The 22,599-nt window shown below is 32.7% G+C and overlaps 1 protein-coding gene and 1 long non-coding RNA gene across 6 annotated transcripts; one reads left to right on the forward strand and one right to left on the reverse strand.

Moving 5' to 3' along the window:
* The first annotated feature begins 956 nt into the window (after positions 1-956).
* Positions 957-22,495, forward strand: LOC127727862 (amidase-like). Its single transcript, XM_052234986.1, has 12 exons — positions 957-1,047; positions 2,313-2,406; positions 2,909-3,016; positions 3,996-4,107; positions 4,589-4,761; positions 5,732-5,871; positions 6,214-6,414; positions 7,071-7,145; positions 7,860-8,022; positions 12,070-12,132; positions 15,702-15,989; positions 22,170-22,495. Exons 2-12 carry the CDS (start codon positions 2,388-2,390, stop codon positions 22,358-22,360), a joined length of 1,533 nt encoding a protein of 510 aa, XP_052090946.1. The 5' UTR covers positions 957-1,047; positions 2,313-2,387; the 3' UTR covers positions 22,361-22,495.
* LOC127727906 (uncharacterized) lies at positions 8,222-9,868 on the reverse strand. 5 transcript variants are annotated; one of them, XR_007993888.1, is made up of 4 exons: positions 9,554-9,868; positions 9,359-9,488; positions 8,774-8,968; positions 8,222-8,708 (listed from the first exon to the last, which is right to left on the reverse strand). It is a non-coding gene; the product is annotated as an uncharacterized LOC127727906 (long non-coding RNA). The 5 variants fall into 5 exon arrangements; XR_007993885.1 differs by lacking the exon at positions 9,359-9,488; XR_007993884.1 differs by lacking the exon at positions 9,359-9,488 and having other exon boundaries at positions 8,774-9,033.
* Positions 22,496-22,599: the final 104 nt, after the last annotated feature.

The following is a 22,599-nucleotide window of genomic DNA, read 5'->3' on the forward strand; positions in this document are numbered from 1 at the left end:
TGTATGAATTACTACATTCAAATTTAAACAAGTATATTGTCCAAAACATATAGCTATTCTATGTCTTCGTTACGGAAGCCGATAAGGGCCATTAAAAAAAAAAAATTTATGTCGTAATTACGACATAACATGTCGTAATAACGACATCGCTATGTCGTAATTTCGACATAACATGTCGTTATAATGACATCACTATGTCGTAATTTCGACATCACATGTCGTTATAACGACATCGCTATGTCGTAATTTCGACGTAACAAGTCGTAATTACGACATCACTATGTCGTAATTATGACATAGCTATGTCGTAATAACGACATCGCTATATATATAAAAGAATATGTATTATGATTGCCAAGAGACCAAATGACACAGAAATAAACAACTATAGGTCATCATAATGCCCTCAATAATGAGAAAAGCCCCCGCATAGTCAGCTATAAAAGAGGGACGAAAGATACCAGAGGGAGAGTCCCCGAAATGACAGCTTTTTAACAATTTAATTCAAACGAGTGAAAATAACGGTTTTAATAATGTACAAACAAAGACCGAAACACGAATATGTAACACAGCAACAAATGACAACCACTGAATTACAGACTCCTGACCGCTATCTGATAATAACGACAACCTTTTCACTTTTTGAAGCGATAGGAATTTCAAAATGGTCGCCAGTAAAGGCAAAGTTTGTATCGTAAACAAATTCATCTTTTTTTTTGAGAATATTGAACACTTTATGCAATCAAGCTTAATTAAAGTTATTCACTAGCACCTCAGACTTGCACATACTAGAACTTTATTTATAATCAAGTCAAATGAGACCCAGTTGAGTAGGGGAGCAATTCCAGCTCCCTGGAGCCTCTAATTATGTTTGGCATTGCAGGTTTTTTTTTTGAATGGCCCTTATCGGCTTCCGTACTTCGTTACCATTCAATTTTTTTCTGATTATATTTAAAGTCGAGTGTGATGTATTCCAGTCCATTTAAATGTTTAAATATAAGTGAAGCACATGCGCAGTATAGTGATTGTGTCAATAATTAAACTAAGGTAAGATATAATATGGTCAATTTTACAGTTTAGCAATATTTTGTCTCAAATGTTAATAAATATGTTTATATGATATGTGATAGATGTACGCTTGGTGTATCCGGAATGGTGTATAGTGCATCATTAGGGCACCTTAGTATAGCCAAAAAAGTATATCTGGTATAGTATACACATTATTACCGTAAAAATCAATAATTCGCAATAAGAATTTATAAAAGGGACATTTAAAATTATTTGGGTTTAAGATTAACTTAACATAGATTTCTACTACAGTATTATTTTCCTTGACCTTTGATATAACTTCTCTGGTAGTTCTAAAATATAACCTTTTTTAATCGAACCGTGTTAGGGCATAATGAAAAAAAATAGTTTATTGTTGTGTATCCGAATATCACGATTGCGTAACATACTAACTACATGAAATGTAAGAATTAAACAGACAAATCGTATATTAAACTTGTGCAAGTGTTATAACCATGCTTTCTTCCATATAACATATAAAAAGGAAACGGGGTTAACACGTGTCCAAGTAACTATCATTAATCAACAAAATAGCAACATTGCAAAGACAAATGCAAAATAATGTTTAAGAATCGTGCAACAAATCGTTATGTAAATATAAGAATAAGATGCAAGTAGTACAGAATGCTTAGAAATATATGTATTTCAAAATGCACGAAGAAACAGAGGCGTGATATTCTTTAATGGCTAAACAACCCAAGGACACAAATAGTTCAAAGTCATCTAGAAGTGGAACAGTATAATATTGAAACCTCTATAAAACCGTGCTATTTGCAGTATGCGTGCATATTTGCCGAGATCAATGCATTATAAAGTATTGCTATACTGAAAATATAAACACCAAAATCTTGGCTAAATTCATATAATAAAATCTGAACATAGAGCATCTGATTCTCTTTCCATACATCAATTTTTAGTCCTTAATATTAATTATATAAGTATTATACCTCATTTCGAAACTACGATTTTTTTTAATAAAAACATAAACTCTCGGCGAACATGAACATGATTTAATTTCATGTGTGTTCGGATGAAAAAAATGAAAGGACTCTTTTTTTGGCAAAAAAAAATCGATTAAAAAAAAATATTTTTCAAAAAAATTTTGTTTACTTCATCTCGATTTATTTGCATTTAGTGTCTATGTCCAAATAAGGTATGTTGTCTTAAGTGTTAATCTTTGCTGCAATTTGGAATACCGTCTCGCCTTCTTTAAAAAGATAAACAAACAAACAATTTACATTTAGATATATACACCAAGAAAACCATCTTTGAGAGAGGAAAACACCTAAGCATTTCCAGAGGTCTAGTCTAAAAGAGCAATGGCATCAGGGACGCAAGGTAATGCAGTAATATTTACGGTTAATGTATATGCAGAACTTAGTCTGTAAAATGTAATATAGTTGCATGTGGAAAAAAAACGTATAGAAAGTAAATTTAAGATTGTTGAGTAAAGTTTTTCTAAATGTGATTTTTGACAAACGAAAAAGCAATGATGAACATCCCTAGATCTGAAAGTAGCTGGTGTTGAATAATAATCTGTTATCGTTTGTATGTAAAAAAAAACCTCTTTTGAAAAGTAATAAACAGTAAAACCTTGTTAGTATAACCCGGTGTAGAATATATATATTTTTTGGTATTGTAAACAATTCCACCCCGGGTAAGACTGTAAATAGAAAGCATACGTTATAACGAATTTTCTTCGAGCTTTCTTAATAGGTACTGAAATATTATTTTTATTAAATATTAGTACAAATAAATATTCTTAAATAATAGCGAATAGTCTGAGAGAAGTCAATTCTGTCTCCATGAATATAACACACTACTTACTATTTATTTGTAGATTTATATAAAAGCCCTGTTTGCCAAAAACCCCATCTGGATGAATTAAAGCAAATAGACGCTGATTTGAGATTAAAGTTATCCGATGAAGACCTTAAGGAAATGCATGGTATTCAAGTTTTCTGCCTAGGTTCTGATGATCAGAGAGTCAATCGAATATTACTGAGAATATAATTAATAAGCACACGAAAGAATAAGCTATTCACAACCCAGGAAAAAAGTTAAAGGATTGGTGTAACTTGTACCTCCTTTCATTATATGATATTAAAAAAGTATTAACAAAAATAACGAATTACAAGATACATTAAAAAAGGGGGAAGTCCATAAAACATGACAAAATCAAAAATCACGATGACAACCAACGGAACGAAAAGTTAATGTGTTGTGGTTCTAATGTGTCACATTATAACTTTTACATGTCAAATTTTCATAACCCTTTCCAGTTAAAACGTGAAGTAATATCTTTGTCAAAGACATTTTTTTCATACAATCGTTGCTTCCTGAATGCCTTTTGGTATAATGTCTGTTAGCAAAATATTCATGCATACTCAGGATTGGACCGAGTTAATAATTTGTTTATAGGTATGTTCTAAAGAGTAGGATTATCAAGATGAATGCGAGAAATTTCATACCGCAACTGTTAGAAAACCCTATACTGGGTGGGAGAAAAAATACCTGACAATAGATCACATACGTACCCCTTAAAAGAGAGGCGAAAGATACGAGAGGGACATTCAAACTCATAAATCGAAAATAAACTGACAACGCCATGTCTAAAAAAGAAAAAGACAAACAGACAAACAATAGTACACAAAACACAACATAGAAAACTAAAGACTAAGCAACACGAACCCCACCAAAAACTGGGGATGATCTCAGGTGCTCCGGAAGGGTAAGCATATCCTGCTCCACATGTGGCACCCGTCGTGATTGTAGTTAAAGACACTGACGTTTTAAGAAGTATGTCAATCTACCAACACAGGTATTGAATTTTAAGTTCAACAGTCCATGACCGGTGCGAATATAAATGTTAACAATTTTTTTATTATATCAGAATTTATAAAAAAAAATGGTAACAATAATTTCAGAAAATTTTCAAGGACTTATAGGTTCTTTGCAAAGACTAAATGAGATTCCCGAACCACAACTTCCTGTTAAATACCCAAGAACTCCCGGGTACAAAGCTGAAGACGATGCCTGGTAAGTATACCGTAAGTTTGACTTTAGATCAATTTAACTATTCTTTATGGTGACATATAGATCCTCACGTATTCAAGGTATGTATATATCATTAGCTTTCAAATCTTTTTTTAGTGAAGGGAAATCCGCAAAAGATCTTCAGACGCGTGAAATTGACCATAGTGTTATTTTCCTTCCAATGCATTATCTTCTGGTTTTTTTCTTTTCTGAAAGTAAACACGTATACATATGATATGTATATACAAATTTGACGAGCAGAATCTGCGTATACTTCCGGAGCACCTGTGATCACCCCTGTTTTTTTTGTGGAGTTCGTGTTGCTCAACGTTCAGTTTGGTATGTATTGTTCTCTCTGTCTTTTTTTTTGCCATGGCGTTGTCAGTTTTCTTCAAGTTATGAGTTTTGAATGTCCTTTTTGTAACATCTGTCTCTTTTTGAAAAATAAGACATATTCAACAAGCACAAACATTTTTCATTACAGGTATTGGAAATGTGACATCAAAGGTGCTGCGAAAGGTAAATTGGCAGGTAAGACGATTGGTATCAAAGACAATGTAGCTGTTGCTGGAGTACCAATGATGAATGGATCGAAAATACTAGAGGGATACACCCCGGAGTTTGACGCAACCATTATCACCAGAATACTTGATGAAGGTTTTATATATGTGTTACGTATTTAATCTATACAGTTTGTTTTCATTTTGGCATGGTTTTTTTTAAATTAATTTATTTATTTTTATTTATCACAATCGGGAATTTGACCATTGCAATTTTCATATTTATTTTAATAATCTCAGTTATTCTTATAATTTTACTTAATATGTCAAACTATCGTTTTTTTGTCAAACAGTTGCCATATCACTCTTTAGTCCTAAGTGACCAGTCACAGCTAACTCATAGGTAATCGTCACTTTTCCGTCAACTGTACAACATTACGTCGTTTGATATGGTGTATTAAGGCTAACTGCATAAATGGACACATTCATGTTGATTGGGGTTTTCACTTTTGCATCACTACCCTTTTGAATTTCCTTGGCATTTATCGAGCTGGATTTTAAAAATAGACACATTAATAACCCAGTATCAATATCAGAAAAAATGATTGCGAAATTAAAGCTAAAATTAATTTAAAACGTTTATTTAGAAAATAAGCTTTGGCGAATATAAAATAAGGAGATGTGGTAGGCTTGCTAATGAGACAAATATCCACCAGACCAAGTGACGTAGATGTTAGCAATACAGGATCGCCGTATTGCCCTCAACAATGAGCAAAACCTTGAAACTTTGTAAAAATGCCTTCCAAAACTTCGTTAAACTCAACTATTCATTATACCAAGGATGGCTTCCGTAATTCAAATCAAACTTTTTTATTTTGTTTACTCACATTGAACTTTAAAAGTGATGAAATAAAAAAAAAGGCCGGATATCTTACCTATTTGTGATCATATCATGCTCCTTGAAACTTCAATTTTTGTGTTGAAAAACTCCGACATCTTGGTATCCACTTTATCCAGAATTGTACTAAAGAAACAGGGAGTGTAATCATCAATTAATAAGTCTTCAAAAATTCAAGCAAGTACTACAAATGGATTTTCAAAATAATTTTTAATTCGTCATCAACTAGGAGGTAATATTGTTGGAAAGACTGTCTGTGAAGATATGTGTTACAGTGTACTAAGCTGTACAGCATCTACTGGCCCTGTAAAGAATCCAATCGACAGTAAGCTATCCGCCGGGGGATCCAGTTCCGGAAGTGCTGCTCTAGTGAGTTTATTATACCATTCACATCATCATACAATTTGTCTATTTCCGGCAGTTTTTTAAATAAAATTGTCCTGGGAACATCTCTTTTTAAAACAGCAGTTAACCAGTAAGGCAGTCTATTCGTTACCAGACAATGAATTAACCAATATATCTTTATTAATATGTGTTTACACTTATGAGCAACAACAAGACGTAAATTATTTGCTTCAGGTATGAAAAATAAATTATTGCTTTGATTTTTGATATTTGCTCTATTAAAAAATCTTTATAATTAAGAAAAAATCATGATCCATGTAAAGGTCGTACGTGTAATTTGTAGTTTCTGTATTGACTAATTTCTAGCTCGGTAGAAAGGAGATTGATTTAGCTATAGGAGGTGACCAAGGAGGGTCTATACGTATTCCATCGAGTTGTTGTGGGATCGTTGGATTAAAGCCTACATTTGGTTTGGTACCTTATACAGGAATAGCATCACTAGAATTAACATTGGATCATGTAGGACCGATGGCCAGGACAGTTACCGATTGCGCACTACTCCTTGAAGTAATTTATTATTTTTTTCAGTATTTATTTATCTTAGAAATTACGAAAATACTTTCTAGAAATTAGCATATATCTATAGACGTAAAATCTAGACTGCTTTTATTCACAATAATTTGCATGAATTTATCCAATTCCAAAAGATATGTATAATTACCAAACTGGCAAATTATTTAATTTGGGCAATCAATAGTCAATATTCCAGAGGAACAAAGACCACAACAGCTGAAAACGGACAATAACAGAAGTACAAAATTCAGACTAGAACTATCATATCAACGAGTATATATAAACAAGCAATAGTACTAAAATGAAAAGTGTGTAATAGAAACTCCTAAACAAATCCGGAGTGACACCAGGAAGCTCTGGAAGGAATGGTATATCCGGCTTTGTATGTGAAAACCTTCACGATGTCTGTCAGGTAGTAAAAGACAGTGATGTAGCAAATTTGACAAGAGGTGTTAATAATAAAGCTGATATAAGCCTTTGAATTTTGAATCTACCCTGATGTGTAAAACCATAATTACATTTAGTAGATATGATCCTTTAGAAAAGGGAAATTCACTTTTGAAATCGTTACGTTTTGCACATACATGTATATATATCCATCTTCAAATTGCAAAACTGTCAAAACTTTAACTTTGTTGAACATATTGCAGGTAATCGCTGGCTATGACGAAGGGCGTGATCCCAGACAAATTCCAAATATGTCAATACCCAAGTATTCACAGTTGGTAAGAACTTTAACATGATAATCCTTTTTCCTAATAGAAGAAGTCATTACACAAAAGACGACCGTTTTCACAATAGGTAAATTCTTTCATAACAAAGCCTTCTTATTTATAAATTGTAAACTTTTGAGCACACCACCATCACATGCACATATAGTAAAAGCATTTAAAAAATGCAAAATATTGGCAGTTGGTAAAATTTTAAGACGCTTTCCTTGTCTTCATTACTTGTAAGTATTTAAGATAGCAATGTATTTATTTTAGGTGTTAAGAACAGTAACGCCATAACCAAAAGATGCAGAAGTTAAACCATATAAATACTTCTGTTACTAGTATTACAACTGTTAATTGAAAATGCACTATAAATTTCGTACGTTCGAAGCGTTTTTTCTGGATTTGCTTCCACCAGTTACGCTCACACCAAAACATTTGAACGCCAGGGATATATAAATACACAGAAACGTTAAGAATTTCAAGACAATAATATTTACATACTCTATTCAGCGGGAAAATCATCATTTATCGTACAAAAGCCTTCACTTAGCATACTTGAAAGCTAATGGTAAATAGTCTATATATAAGCAACACATAACATATTTAAAAATTATCCCTGACACTTTTATATATGTAAATAAACTGTTGTATACTGTTTATTTTTTTTCTTTGTGCACAAACGTTCATTTTAAAACCTTTTTTCGGTTTTTTCTTCTTCGAAAGATTGATGCTGGTATAGAAGGCTTTAAGATTGGTATAGTCAAAGAAGGATTTGAGTCCCAGCTAATGGAAGCAGATGTGGCTGAGATTGTCAAGGGAGCTGCAAATAAATTTAGAGGAGCTGGCGCTACAGTTGAGGATACCAGTATACCTCTACATAATGATGGTATGTTTTGCGTTAAAATGAAACATTATTGTCAATAATACCAGTATCCCTCTTCATAATGATGGTATGTTTTGCGTTGAAATGACACGCTATTGTCAATGATACCAGTATATATCTACATAATGATGGTATGTTTTATGTTTCAATGAAGCACTGTAGTCAAAGATACCAGAATATCTCTACATAATGATGGTATGCTTAGTGTTACAATGCAGCACTATATTCAACGATACCAGTATACCTCTACATAATAATGGTATGTTATGCGCTACAATAAAGCACTTTATTTAGAGATACCAGTATACCTCAACATAACGATGGTATGTTTTGTGTTCGATGAAGCACTATAATCAGGGATACCGGTATACCTCACATAATGATGGTATGGTTAGTGTTACAATGAAGCACGTTAGTCAAGGATATCCGTGAGAAATTGATATTGCTTGATATTTAAAATACATACCAATTAGACGTTCCATGTCCTGTTCCGGCGTCGACCTTTAACATCAGACATTTTAAAACTTTTTGTACGCTTCATAATGTAATGAAGTGTGATACGAGAAATATCTATTCATGCAAGAAATAGAAAACGGGCCAAAACCATAAGAGAAACAATTAAACCTCTTCATAACAATGGTATGTTTTGTGCTACAATGAAGCACTATTAGTCAAGGATACCAGAATACCTCAACATAAAGATGGTATGTTTTGTGCTACAATGAAGCACTATTAGCCAAGGATACCAGAATACCTCAACATAACAATGGTATGTTTTGTGCTACAATGAAGCACTATTAGCCAAGGATACCAGAATACCTCAACATAACAATGGTATGTTTTGTGCTACAATGAAGCACTATTAGTCAAGGATACCAGAATACCTCAACATAACAATGGTATGTTTTGTGCTACAATGAAGCACTATTAGTCAAGGATACCAGAATACCTCAACATAACCATGGTATGTTTTGTGCTACAATGAAGCACTATTAGTCAAGGATACCAGAATACCTCAACATAATCATGGTATGTTTTGTGCTACAATGAAGCACTATTAGTCAAGAATACCAGAATACCTCAACATAACAATGGTATGTTTTGTGCTACAATGAAGCACTATTAGTCAAGGATACCGGAATACCTCAACATAACAATGGTATGTTTTGTGCTACAATGAAGCACTATTAGTCAAGGATACCGGAATACCTCAACATAACCATGGTATGTTTTGTGCTACAATGAAGCACTATTAGTCAAGGATACCAGAATACCTCAACATAATCATGGTATGTTTTGTGCTACAATGAAGCACTATTAGTCAAGGATACCAGAATACCTCAACATAACAATGGTATGTTTTGTGCTACAATGAAGCACTATTAGTCAAGGATACCAGAATACCTCAACATAACAATGGTATGTTTTGTGCTACAATGAAGCACTATTAGTCAAGGATACCAGAATACCTCAACATAATCATGGTATGTTTTGTGCTACAATGAAGCACTATTAGTCAAGGATCCCAGAATACCTCAACATAACAATGGTATGTTTTGTGCTACAATGAAGCACTATTAGTCAAGGATACCAGAATACCTCAACATAACAATGGTATGTTTTGTGCTACAATGAAGCACTATTAGTCAAGGATACCAGAATACCTCAACATAACAATGGTATGTTTTGTGCTACAATGAAGCACTATTAGTCAAGGATACCAGAATACCTCAACATAATCATGTTATGTTTTGTGTTACAATGAACCACCAATATAAATGATACCAGTAAACCTCTTCAGAAAGATGGTATGTTTTGTGTTCGATGACGTATTATTAGTCAAGGATACCAGTATACCTCTACCTAATGATGGTATGTTTTGTGTTACAATGAAGCACCATTATGAATAATGTATATCCAAAGCCATGCACCTGTCATCCAGTAATTGTCGTTGGCTTGTCGTCTGTCATATTTATTTCTAGTGTATTGTTACGTAATCAATCAAGCTGTTTGTTTTCTCTTATAAATTGTTACACATTTTGTCATACTGGGGTCTTTTATGGCTTACGTTCTGGTATTGGTATTGCCCATTGTTTGACACCATACGGAGACCTGTAAATATAATATATAAGAAGATGTGGTATGAGTGCCAACGAGACAACTCTCCATACAAGTCACAATTTGTAAAAGTAAACCATTATAGGTCAAAGTACGGCCTTCAACACGGAGCCTTGGCTCACACCGAACAGCAAACAATAAAGGGCCTCAAAAATGACTTGTGTAAAACCATTCAAACAGGAAAACCAACGGTCTAATCTATATAAAAAACGAGAAACGAAAAACACTTATGAACCACATCAACAAACGACAACCACTGAACATCAGGTTCCTGACTTAGGACAGGTGCAAACAAATGTTCACATCCATGTCCTTTGATCTTTATTGATAGTCGTCGAATGGGCTATCATACCACATCTCTTTGTTTTATGTATATTGTTTCATATTTTCTTTCACAAATAAAAGGTGTGGAGTATGAGGGGCTGGATGGGGTTTAGAGGATAGAGAATAATGGATGTTGGAATAGAGAAAAATGGGGTGTGGGAATAGAGAAAAATGGCTAAAAAAGAAAGAATAGATGGAGTATAACGAAATCAGAGTTCTATATTTTAATTAGACTGGGACTCCCCATTCCCCCAAGTCCTTCGAGTAAATGATCAATAAGACAACAAGCCAACTGCCTTGGCACATAGAATTGTAGTGGGGATAAACTATTTCTTTGAGAATTCAATAACTTAATCATCCCTATTATATTTTAATCTCGATCTGTGGTGGTGCATCAAGTCAGGAATATGACAGTTGATTTCCATTCGTTTGATGTGTTTGAGCTTTTCATTTTGCCATTTCTTAAGAGACTTTCCGTTTAGAATTTTCCTTGGAGTACGGTATTTTTGTTATTTTACTTTTGAAAGGGTTGTGGGAATAAACGAATTCAAACAAATGCTACATTCCCAGACTTTCAACAATTTCTCCAAAAAAAAACACTTTTACTAAATTTTGCAATGTAACTTGAACGACTAAAAAACATGACCTTGTGCAATGCAAAAATATAGGTATCGACAGATTGTAGTATTGTGAAAGTCCATATGTGTAATATTTTGTATGGTTATATGGTTATATGACTGCCGGCCAGACTTTTCTCTCAGTCGACAATTAGACATCTCTTGGTCATTCTAACGCAGATCTGAATAAAATGACTATCTTTATCGTTTACATAACTTACATAACTGCTTAGTACATCGAAGAAGAAATCTATTGGAAAAGATTTTGTAAATGAAAGTTCAAAGCACTTAGAACTTTCAAGGTTCTGGTTAGTGCGTCACCCTAACCATATCTCGTTAGCTATAGCACCGCCATTTACTGAAAGTTGCCAAATATATTTTTTTGGCTACTGACAATTACAAGGATAGGCATATAAATCACGATAAATTGATATATTCGTGAGAATCATTCATCCCCGAGATTTTAATAGAAATTTTAAGGAAAAGAAGGAATTTGTTTTTTCTATTCATGACAGTAAATCCCAACGCACTCACAAAAAGAAACGGAACAGATATTTTATAGCTGTTACTTTTGTTGCTTTTGATGTGTCTATATATAAATTGCCTAACAATGTAATTTTTTGCACACTATTTAGTATGTTAATATTAAAATGTTAAAAATATTTACAATGCGATAAAATTAACGCAATATTTCGCTAGTCAAACTAGCTTCATCGGGCTTGCATCTATCAAGGTGAAATCGGATGCAGATAAGAAATGTTTGCAGCTCATTGTACATTATGATCAATAAGATCTAAAAATGCTGCGTAAAAAAAATGTATGACGTTCAAGATTATTTGTTTGATATACGAAATCTGTTGTTGAAGTAAGGTAAGTTTGCAACGTCTTATGGTCACTTTATCATTTTTTAAATGTTTTTATTTTCAATTTTGCAACGAGAAAATACAGAAAATACTGCAATAGTTATATCTTATATGATATTAAATTACAGGTATAAAGATCTGGCATCCAATTGCACTGCAAGGACAATATAACTGTATGATAAAAGGAAATGGTATGGATTAGAGTTTTTATTGGTTTAGTCCAAAGTAATAATAACATGTTTTGTAAATATGAGTTTCTGTCAACCACATGAATTTATGTTGATATTACAATGTTTCCCTTTTGAAGGCCCCCTTCCGTAACAATGTCGCCCTGTTTTAAAATTCAATCTTTTTTCAATTCAGAATTCCAGAGTTCACTATGAGATAAGTGACATAAACCATTTTATTGATTAAAATCATTCAGTTCGAAAGTAAATTTGTTTATACTTTTTGCTAAGTGAAAAGGGTGTAAAGTGTTCGTCGTTACCGTTCTTTTGTTCACCAGTTCTTGTCAGTCCTCACATGTTAACCAGAATTTCATCAGGAGCAGTACATAAGCACCTGAAGGAATTATGCAACATATTTATTCTAAATAGCTGTGAGATTTACTTTGACAAATTATAGATTTTGAAATATTTGAAAAAAGTTAGGCAACTTCAAAACCAATGAATAAATATGAATCTAAAACTTTCTCTGAATAGCATTTAAACAATTAAAACCCACATGCACATATTTTGATATGAAAATATTCAAAGTCGGTTTAGAATGTCATTTCTTGTGTCAGACGACAGCTTACTGAAAGCTGATTCCAAAAATATTTGGTTTCTATAAACATTTGCTTAGAATAAGGGAGATAATTTGCTCATTCTGGTTTGAAAAATGACACTTTTGTTATTATATGATAGGCCACTTGACACTGATTCCAAAAATATGTATTTCTAGATACTTTTATATAAAATTAATGCAAACAATGGTTACTTCCGGTTTACTTAAGTTCACTTCCGGTTGACTTTTGCAAGGTCATGTGTATTTCTTCCAAATGCCAAAAACCCTATGGCTTTATCATGTATCAATATGAAGTTAGTGCAAAGGTCAAAAATTTAGAAATTTACCTTTGACCTTGACCTCAATTTCAAGGTGATCAAGCAAAAACTAAAAGACCTAAGGTCGCTACTATGTACTGTTGATAAGTTATATAACTATTCATCTTATTTTTAACATTCAAAGGATGAAAACTCCTAGTAAATGTATCCTTACCGTTCAAAGAAAAAATTTCCTGCTACGACATATTGCAAATAACAATTAAATGAAAATCTTTCGTCGATATATATTACCGTTTCTTAGGAGTAGCATGCACAAGCAAAAGGAAAAATTCAGAACATGACCTTGCCCTTTGACCTTGACCTCATTTTCTTTTTGGTGGATTCAGTATCTCAGATTAAAAAAACCTAGGTCTCTATCACTTATGGTTTATGACTTACTATTACATTTCACTTATGTCGAATACATAAAGGGAAATAACTCTCATATGGAATCGAAAGATCTCTTCGATCAAAATTATTCTCGACAACCTGAGGATATAACCAGCAATTTGGTAAAATAATTTTTTCATAATCTTTTACTGTTGCGAATAAGTATTGCGCACAAGAAACAGTGTTCGGGGAGATGACTCTAACAAAGTAAAGTGATCGTTCAGTTTCAAAAGCGTATAAACTGTTTGATATCACAATGGGAAATCTAGTGGCAGAGAACAAAAGAAAATTCACTCTTCCTATAATAAAGTCGAGAAAATCAATAATAAAACGATGCCGTTGACGATAGTGATCGAAAGTTAATTCTAAACAACAATCGTACATTGATTTTTAAAGAAATTATTTGTTAAACTTTGTTATTAGAAATATACATGCAACTACACGATGTATTATGTTCAGTATTTATCGAAATAATTACATTAGAAGCTTGTGAAACTGAAATTTTAAAAATGTTAATCTTTGCTGCATATTGATAAAAAAAATTGAAAAAAAAATCATGTACATACAAAATATAAAGATTTCCAGAGTGTTCCACAAAATTCTCAGCATGTTACAAATTCCCAAAATATACCTATTCTTCACATCGAAGTTTTCGAGTACACCGGTCTGCTCTTGTCACTTGAACATTCAATATAGAAATATTGTCTCTTCGTGATTATAACAATTAAAAAGTCTGTCAAAAAATTAAAGATAAATAGTTTTATAAACTGGGTTATCCGTTAAAAGATTTTTACTATTTTTTTTTATACAATTTTGAGAAAAGGTCGTCTCGATTTTTGTACATGTATTTGCTGTCTTCTTGGTCAATTCACATTCAATGTTTACATCGGGATAAGGTTCGTTTGGATTTGCTTAGTACCTTAATTTCAAAAGTGTTAATCTTTGCTGCATATCAATCGATTCCTTTGGAATTGACCTGCACTTCTATGATCTATCTGCATACATATGGCATGTTCCAGAGTGGAATACAGTCAGTAGAAAAATATATTGAAGTTGGTACTCCAGGAATGTATTCGCATAGAAACATTTTAAACCAATTTTACACCTAGCTCCTATAACCTGCTGTACTCATCGTTTGCTATTTAAGGAGAGAAAGGATATCATTAAATTGAAGTTTTGTTTTTTATTTCAACTTATTTCTATTTTTACTATTGACCAGAACGTATTCTCGTGAATTTATAATTGATAGCGACCTTGCTAAAACGTTGAGAAGATCAAGTTTTTAGTGTTTACAGGGGAGGTAATATTTTGTTACCAGATCACCCACTTATCATATATAACAAATCGAAGCGATCTCTTTTGAAATAACAATACAGAGCCAGAAAAAAATATGGACGAAGAAAGAAAAAAAATAATCATACAAAATCAAAAGGTCTTTTCACGGAAAAGGTGAAAGACCTAGTTATATTAGTCTTGAATATTTAAGGGAAAATAATAATTACACAGAAAAAAAAACTTTCTGTTTAGTGGGAGAATTGTTTTCGGAAATTTAAAAGGTATTGGAAAAATGTTTTTTCCAGTAATTTAAACTGTACAAATACATTTTTTTGCAGCTCAAAAAATGCATACCTTTGCAAATTATTCAATAAAACTGAATGTTATCCAAGCATATTCATCTTTCATTTTGAATTCACGTTGGTTAGCGATCGACCATTTGATTTTCTGGAGGTAGGAGGATTTTCAAAACGAAAATCATGGCTCGGTAAGAACTGAAATAAATAATCTTGCACAAGACAGGATGAACACGAATATTCTGCAACTTAAAATGAAGGAAATAATTGTGTACAAAAGTGAAAATAAATTTTCGCGCAGCAAAGAAATAAACATGCGTAGCAACATATGAAACTGATTTATTATAGTCAATATGCAAAAAGTACTCCTGTCCCCCTTTTCCAGAATATCAAATGGTCGTCCCCTTACAATATAGTATCAAGGTTCAATAGTTACTACAAAAACAAGTGTCTACTTTGAACGTAAATGTACTATTTTCCAGTATGTTCACTTGATGGAACCCCATCCCGATTGGTGGTTCTACACATTGATATGGTAAGTAAAAATGTCGGAATTTCATTGTTTCTTTGTCTCTTACAGATTTTTGAGAATTAGAATTCCCGATGAAAATGCAATATGTAAATTACAAAAAGTGATCTCTTTAATTTTAATAATTTCTTGAATTATTTACTCGATTATGGAATATATATTTATTTTTAATATCAACTTAAATTTAGGTACAGGATATAACTGGAAAGGACACTATCCCACCTCTATGCAGGAGGCGTTTGCTAGAAATTTGTTCACACGTCCCTATGATATGCCACACTCTCTTAAGAAAAGTTGCGTGATGGCGGAATACATCCAAAGAAATTACCAGAATAAATTTTACGCCAAGGCAATGAATCGTGTACAGTCTTTAACTAAAGCTTATGATGATGCATTGAAGGAATACGATGTTTTGATCATGTCAACGGTACCTATAAAACCTATAGCTCTACCAACAGGAAATGATGACTTAAAAGGTTCGTAAAGATAACTTAGAAGTTTAAACAATCATGACGAGTAAAGCAATAACAGATAAGGTATTATATAGAAAACAATCATGACAACAATCATGACGAGTATAGCAATAACAGATAAGGTATTATATAGAAAACAATCATGACGAGTATAGCAATAACAGATAAGGTATTATATAGAAAACAATCATGACGAGTATAGCAATAACAGATAAGGTATTATATAGAAAACAATCATGACGAGTAAAGCAATAACAGATAAGGTATTATATAGAAAACAATCATGACGAGTATAGCAATAACAGATAAGGTATTATATAGAAAACAATCATGACGAGTATAGCAATAACAGATAAAGGTATTATATAGAAAACAATCATGACGAGTATAGCAATAACAGATAAGGTATTATATAGAAATCAATCATGACGAGTATAGCAATAACAGATAAGGTATTATATAGAAAACAATCATGACGAGTATAGCAATAACAGATAAGGTATTATATAGAAAATAGAAAACAATCATGACGAGTAAAGCAATAACAGATAAGGTATTATATAGAAAACAATCATGACGAGTAAAGCAATAACAGATAAGGTATTATATAGAAAACAATCATGACGAGTAAAGCAATAACAGATAAGGTATTATATAGAAAACAATCATGACGAGTATAGCAATAACAGATAAGGTATTATATAGAAAACAATCATGACGAGTATAGCAATAACAGATAAGGTATTATATAGAAAACAATCATGACGAGTATAGCAATAACAGATAAGGTATTATATAGAAAACAATCATGACGAGTATAGCAATAACAGATAAGGTATTATATAGAAAACAATCATGACGAGTATAGCAATAACAGATAAGGTATTATATAGAAAACAATCATGACGAGTAAAGCAATAACAGATAAGGTATTATATAGAAAACAATCATGACGAGTATAGCAATAACAGATAAGGTATTATATAGAAAACAATCATGACGAGTATAGCAATAACAGATAAAGGTATTATATAGAAAACAATCATGACGAGTATAGCAATAACAGATAAGGTATTATATAGAAATCAATCATGACGAGTATAGCAATAACAGATAAGGTATTATATAGAAAACAATCATGACGAGTATAGCAATAACAGATAAGGTATTATATAGAAAATAGAAAACAATCATGACGAGTAAAGCAATAACAGATAAGGTATTATATAGAAAACAATCATGACGAGTAAAGCAATAACAGATAAGGTATTATATAGAAAACAATCATGACGAGTAAAGCAATAACAGATAAGGTATTATATAGAAAACAATCATGACGAGTATAGCAATAACAGATAAGGTATTATATAGAAAACAATCATGACGAGTATAGCAATAACAGATAAGGTATTATATAGAAAACAATCATGACGAGTATAGCAATAACAGATAAGGTATTATATAGAAAACAATCATGACGAGTATAGCAATAACAGATAAGGTATTATATAGAAAACAATCATGACGAGTATAGCAATAACAGATAAGGTATTATATAGAAAACAATCATGACGAGTATAGCAATAACAGATAAGGTATTATATAGAAAACAATCATGACGAGTAAAGCAATAACAGATAAGGTATTATATAGAAAACAATCATGACGAGTATAGCAATAACAGATAAAGGATTATATAGAAAACAATCAACAACATATCACCTGTTAAGAAAACACAATGGATTTGTAATTGGAGATTTGAAAATTTTTGGACAAATTTAAAAACGTTTTCCGCCAAATTTTTTGGTGTTTTTGTTCACATATTTGGAAATAATTTTATTCTGTTATATTTGAGAGAGAAAAAAGAGACAAATGGATATTTTTTTCGGTATTAGGTTATAGTTCTACGAGCCGAAGTTGTGTGCTAAATTTTAAAATCTGTGACATAGTCCACTTACTGTACCTTGGCCATAATCAAGTTGCTATTTAGCTGGATACAAAATTAGGTGAACATTATTGCTGTGAAAGTAAGAATGAATGGTCTACTATTGGACTAATCGCATGCACGTTACCGGGAAAATCAGGGGTAAAATTCCCAGAGCAGTGTTCTCTGATTAAAACAAAGCAAAGAGATGTATTTGAGTAGATGATAATGTTCAAATAGTGTTTTTTACTAACTTTCTATATTTTAATACGGTGTATTCAATTCAAGCTAGTTTTACAGAATTTGTCACTGTAAAATCAATTCCACATCATTCGATTTAGTATCCTGATAAACTACTTTTGCTGAACTTGGCATCCGTCATCCGCTACTTTACAAAGACCGTCTCCTCCGAAACTAATAAACCAACTAAAATAAAACTTTACATTAGCCATGTTAATCCTTAGAGCGTCAAGGTTACAGATTTTTATACGCTCGTTTACGGGACGTATTATGGTATACCGTTGTCCGTCCGTCTGTCCGTCCGTCCGTCCGTCCGTCCGTCCGTCCGTCTGTCTGTCTGTCTGTCCGTCCGTCCGCCGTCCACATGTACAATAACTCAAAAACGCTTTAACCAATTTGCATGAATTTTTTTTATCTATTGACGTGAGCTCCCTTTCGTTTTTTATAAATTTTAGATTTTACGTTTCGGAGTTATGGGGTGTTATTCATTAAAAAAGGGGGATTTTCCAGTTTTCGGACAATAACTCAAAAATGCTTTAAGTAGTTTTCATGAAACTTTGATGAATTATTTATATCTATTGAAATGAGCTGCCTTTCGATTTATATAAATTTTAGATTTTACCTTTCCTAGTTTTGGGGTTTTATTCATTAAAAAAAGGGGGATTTTCCAGTTTTCGGACAATAACTCAAAAGTGCTTTGAGCAGTTTTCATGAAACTTTGGTGACTTCTGTATTTCTATTGACGTGAGCTCCCTTTAGTTCTTTTATAAATTTCTGATATGACATTTAGGAGTTATGGAATGATATTCTTTGAAAAAGCGACGGGCGTATCATGCGCTCATGGCGCAGCTGTTTATTAAGTATATTTCGGTTCATCAATCCATATGGCTATCATGGCTAAAGATAGAACTAATTCAAGTATTCAAGTAATGGTCTATTTTCTTGAATACTAGTATTATAACAGACGTTTGATTATAACTGCATATAATAAATTTTCAATAAAACTTCATGATTGCATAAATCGACCCGTTTGGAATTCATGTGAATCCATCTTAATTCATGGTAGGGTATATACGAAATAAATTTACGTGCTCAGAACTACTAATGCTTCTTAGTTGCATTCTTACGATTTTTTAATTGACTACATATTTGTTACGTTTTGAGGACGTGTTTTTCAACAAACAATCGGCAGGGGAAACTCCTTTGCTTTTTGTCTTGTAGATTTTTTTCCCTTATTCATATGAGACAGACTTCATACATGAGCTTCTCAAGAAGAATGAAAAGAAGCTAGCATTATCCTTTGACTTTAAGATCCACTATATAAACGATGTTCTCTCACTAAATAGTTTAAAATTTGGTTACTATCTAATAGAACAGGATTCCCCAGATACAGCTAAGTATGCCTCATATCTTGACTTACATCTAGAAATTAAACATGTGGGTCGGTTAAAAACAAAACTTTACGACAAAAAGGCTAATTTCAGCTTCCCAATTGTGAACTTTCAATTTCTATGCAGCAACATTCCAGCAGCGTCTGCATATTGAGTATATATATCTCAGTTTATAAGATATTACAAAGCTTGCGTTTCCTATTATGATTTACTGGCTGCTTACAAGGAAGATATTGAAACAAGGGTTCAAATTGGTAAAGTTTTACGGACACCATCACGAGTTGGTTTTTTGACTGTAATGAAATAACTGTGTCACAGTTGATCATGGATATGTTCCAATTGAGATTTCAATGTGAAACATGACGGAAGCTAATGTGGAACAGGATCTACGTACTTTTCAAGACCACCTGATATCATCCCTAGTTTTGTTTAAAAGAGGCTTGTGTTGTTCTTATTGAAGTTTTAAGTGTTGATTTTTTTTGGCTTTTTAAATTTTCAATTTCTGTGTTGTTATTATCGGCAATAGTCTTGTCTACCGTCCTTTGTCTTGAAAAACATGTTTTAATTTCAAAATTTTAAATTCAGTCAAGGTACGGGTATAAAAGACGGTTTACGACTTAGGAGAAGTCTTATGTTCAGATAAGAGTCAAATATCAATTCGCTATTTCGTAATGCCTAATCACCTTATCAACGTTTTTCTTAGGAGTACTACGACGGGTATCACATGTTGAGTATGATCTGCTAACCCCTCCGAAGCACATGTCTGAGATTCCGCCGGTTTTTTGGTGGGGTTCGTGTTGCCAATAATTTGTATAGTACTCTATAAATCCTTGGTGTTGTATATAATCTTTATTTTTCTATGTATCGTGGATTTGTTTGTCGTTTCGTTGTTTTTCGTTGATTGTAACGACGCTCTCCTACTTATGAGTGTTTAATATTCCCTTGGTATCTGCCGCCTCTTTTAATGACTTTTAAGATTTCGTTTTTTTTAATATATTGAGGGTTATAACACAGACTCATACAAGATTAACTTAGCCAGTCGTCACTTCACTACGTAAAAGAGAGGCGAAAGATACCAGAGGGACATTCAAACTCATAAATCGAAAATAAACTGATAACGCCATGGTTAAAAAAGAAAAAGACAAACAGAAAAACAATAGTACACAAAACACAACATAGAAAACTAAAGACTAAGCAACACGAACCCCACCAAAAACTGAGGGTGATTCCAGGTGCTCCGGAATGGTAAGCAGATCCTGCTCCACATGTTGCACCTGTCGTGTTGCTCATGTTAGTACAAACCCGGTAATATGTCTAATTCGGTAGGTCACATTCGAGATAAGGGGACGGGATTGTAGTTACGACATTAGGAACATATCCGCTATCATCTGTGAAACGGATATTCCATAACGGTCAACCAACTCGTGATGGCGTCCATAAAACTTACGAAGGGATGATTTCAACTTCACCACTTGGAACTCTTGGTTTAATAGCTTCCTTGTGAGCAGCAACCTTCTATCAAGGAAATCATGATAGGAAATACAAGCCCTGGAATATCGTATCAACTGGGAGATATATACTCCGTATTCAGGCGCTGCTGGAATGTTGCTGCATAGAAATCGAAAGTTCACAATTTGGAAGCTAAAATCATCTCGTTTGTCGTAAAGTTTTGTTTTCAACCGACCCTCATTGTCGATTTCTAGATGTAAGTCAAGATATGAGGCAGACTTAACTGTATCTGTTGTATCCTTTATCTCAAGTTCGATTGGATAGATGCATTCAACATAGTCACCAAATTTTGAATTATTTAGTGAGAAAGCATCATCTTTATAGCGGAAATTAAAGTAAAATGGATACTGCTAACTTCTTTTCTCTTTCTTTCTAAGAAGTTCCTTGTATGAAATCAGCCTCACATGAATAAAGGAACAAGTCGGCAAGAAGAGGGGCACAGTTTGTTCCCATGGGAATGCCGAACTATCTGTCTTAACGTGTTATTAGGTTTCAATAATACTTGACAAATACCATTCCGCTCAAAATATTTGGCCGCAATTTTTACTCTCTCTACATTTAGTTTTTTTTTAATTTATTTTTCTTGTGTTGTGTGTACTTTTACCTTTTTTTTTACCTTATATATTAACTGGTTGGACCTTTTACCATTTCTGTATTTATGTGTATATATCATACATATGATGCTTGTTTATTCTGATTATAATTGAAATTAAAATAATGTTTTTTGTTGGCATCTTTTAATACTGAAGATTTTGAATTAGCATCAAGAGATAACAACCTGGGGGAATTGGAGGACCCCAAAAGGGGCGATAATGGACGATTCGACAATATAGTAATTGTAGTTTTCAAACATGATTTCTCGTCACATATATTGTTTGTTGATTTCGTGGTCACATATGACATTAAGACAAACCTAGATTATGTAACCAGTATATCTCAAAACTGTTTCTACAAGATGGGGGGATTTTTGTCCATTTTCGTTTTGTAATCAATTTATAAAAGCAAATGAGACATCACAAAAGACTTCCTTTTCATCAAACCACTCTTTAGAATTTTGGATCCTGCATGTAAATTTATATATAAAATTGTATTAAAAGTCATTAGGATTTATCTTTTCAGAGAAAAGAAGCAAAGCGGCATGTGCAATGAAAAATAATGCTCCATTTAACGCAACAGGTCACCCGGCTTTATCGATCAATGCTGGTTTTTCCGAAGGGCTTCCTGTTGGAATGATGATTATTGGAAAGAAGTACGACGAAACAACAATTCTTAAAGTTGCAAGAGCATATGAAAAAATAAGAGACAATTAGTTTGATATCAAGTAGAATGAAAAAATCCTCAAATTTTCGTTTTAGTACATTTTAGATAACACTCTACATAATGTGTATTTGGATGTACGCTGTTTAAATCATATATCATATATATTTTGTTTCGTTTGTAGTTTATATTTTCTTTGTTTTAATTGACGGAAATGACAAAAGGAGACAAGATATATTTGTGATTCTCAAGTATATCCTCTACAAGTGAATACTAGTATATTCGAATTCGT

This window comes from Mytilus californianus, unplaced genomic scaffold (genome assembly GCF_021869535.1).
Source record: "Mytilus californianus isolate M0D057914Y unplaced genomic scaffold, xbMytCali1.0.p SCAF_2, whole genome shotgun sequence".
Lineage (NCBI taxonomy): Eukaryota > Metazoa > Mollusca > Bivalvia > Mytilida > Mytilidae > Mytilus > Mytilus californianus.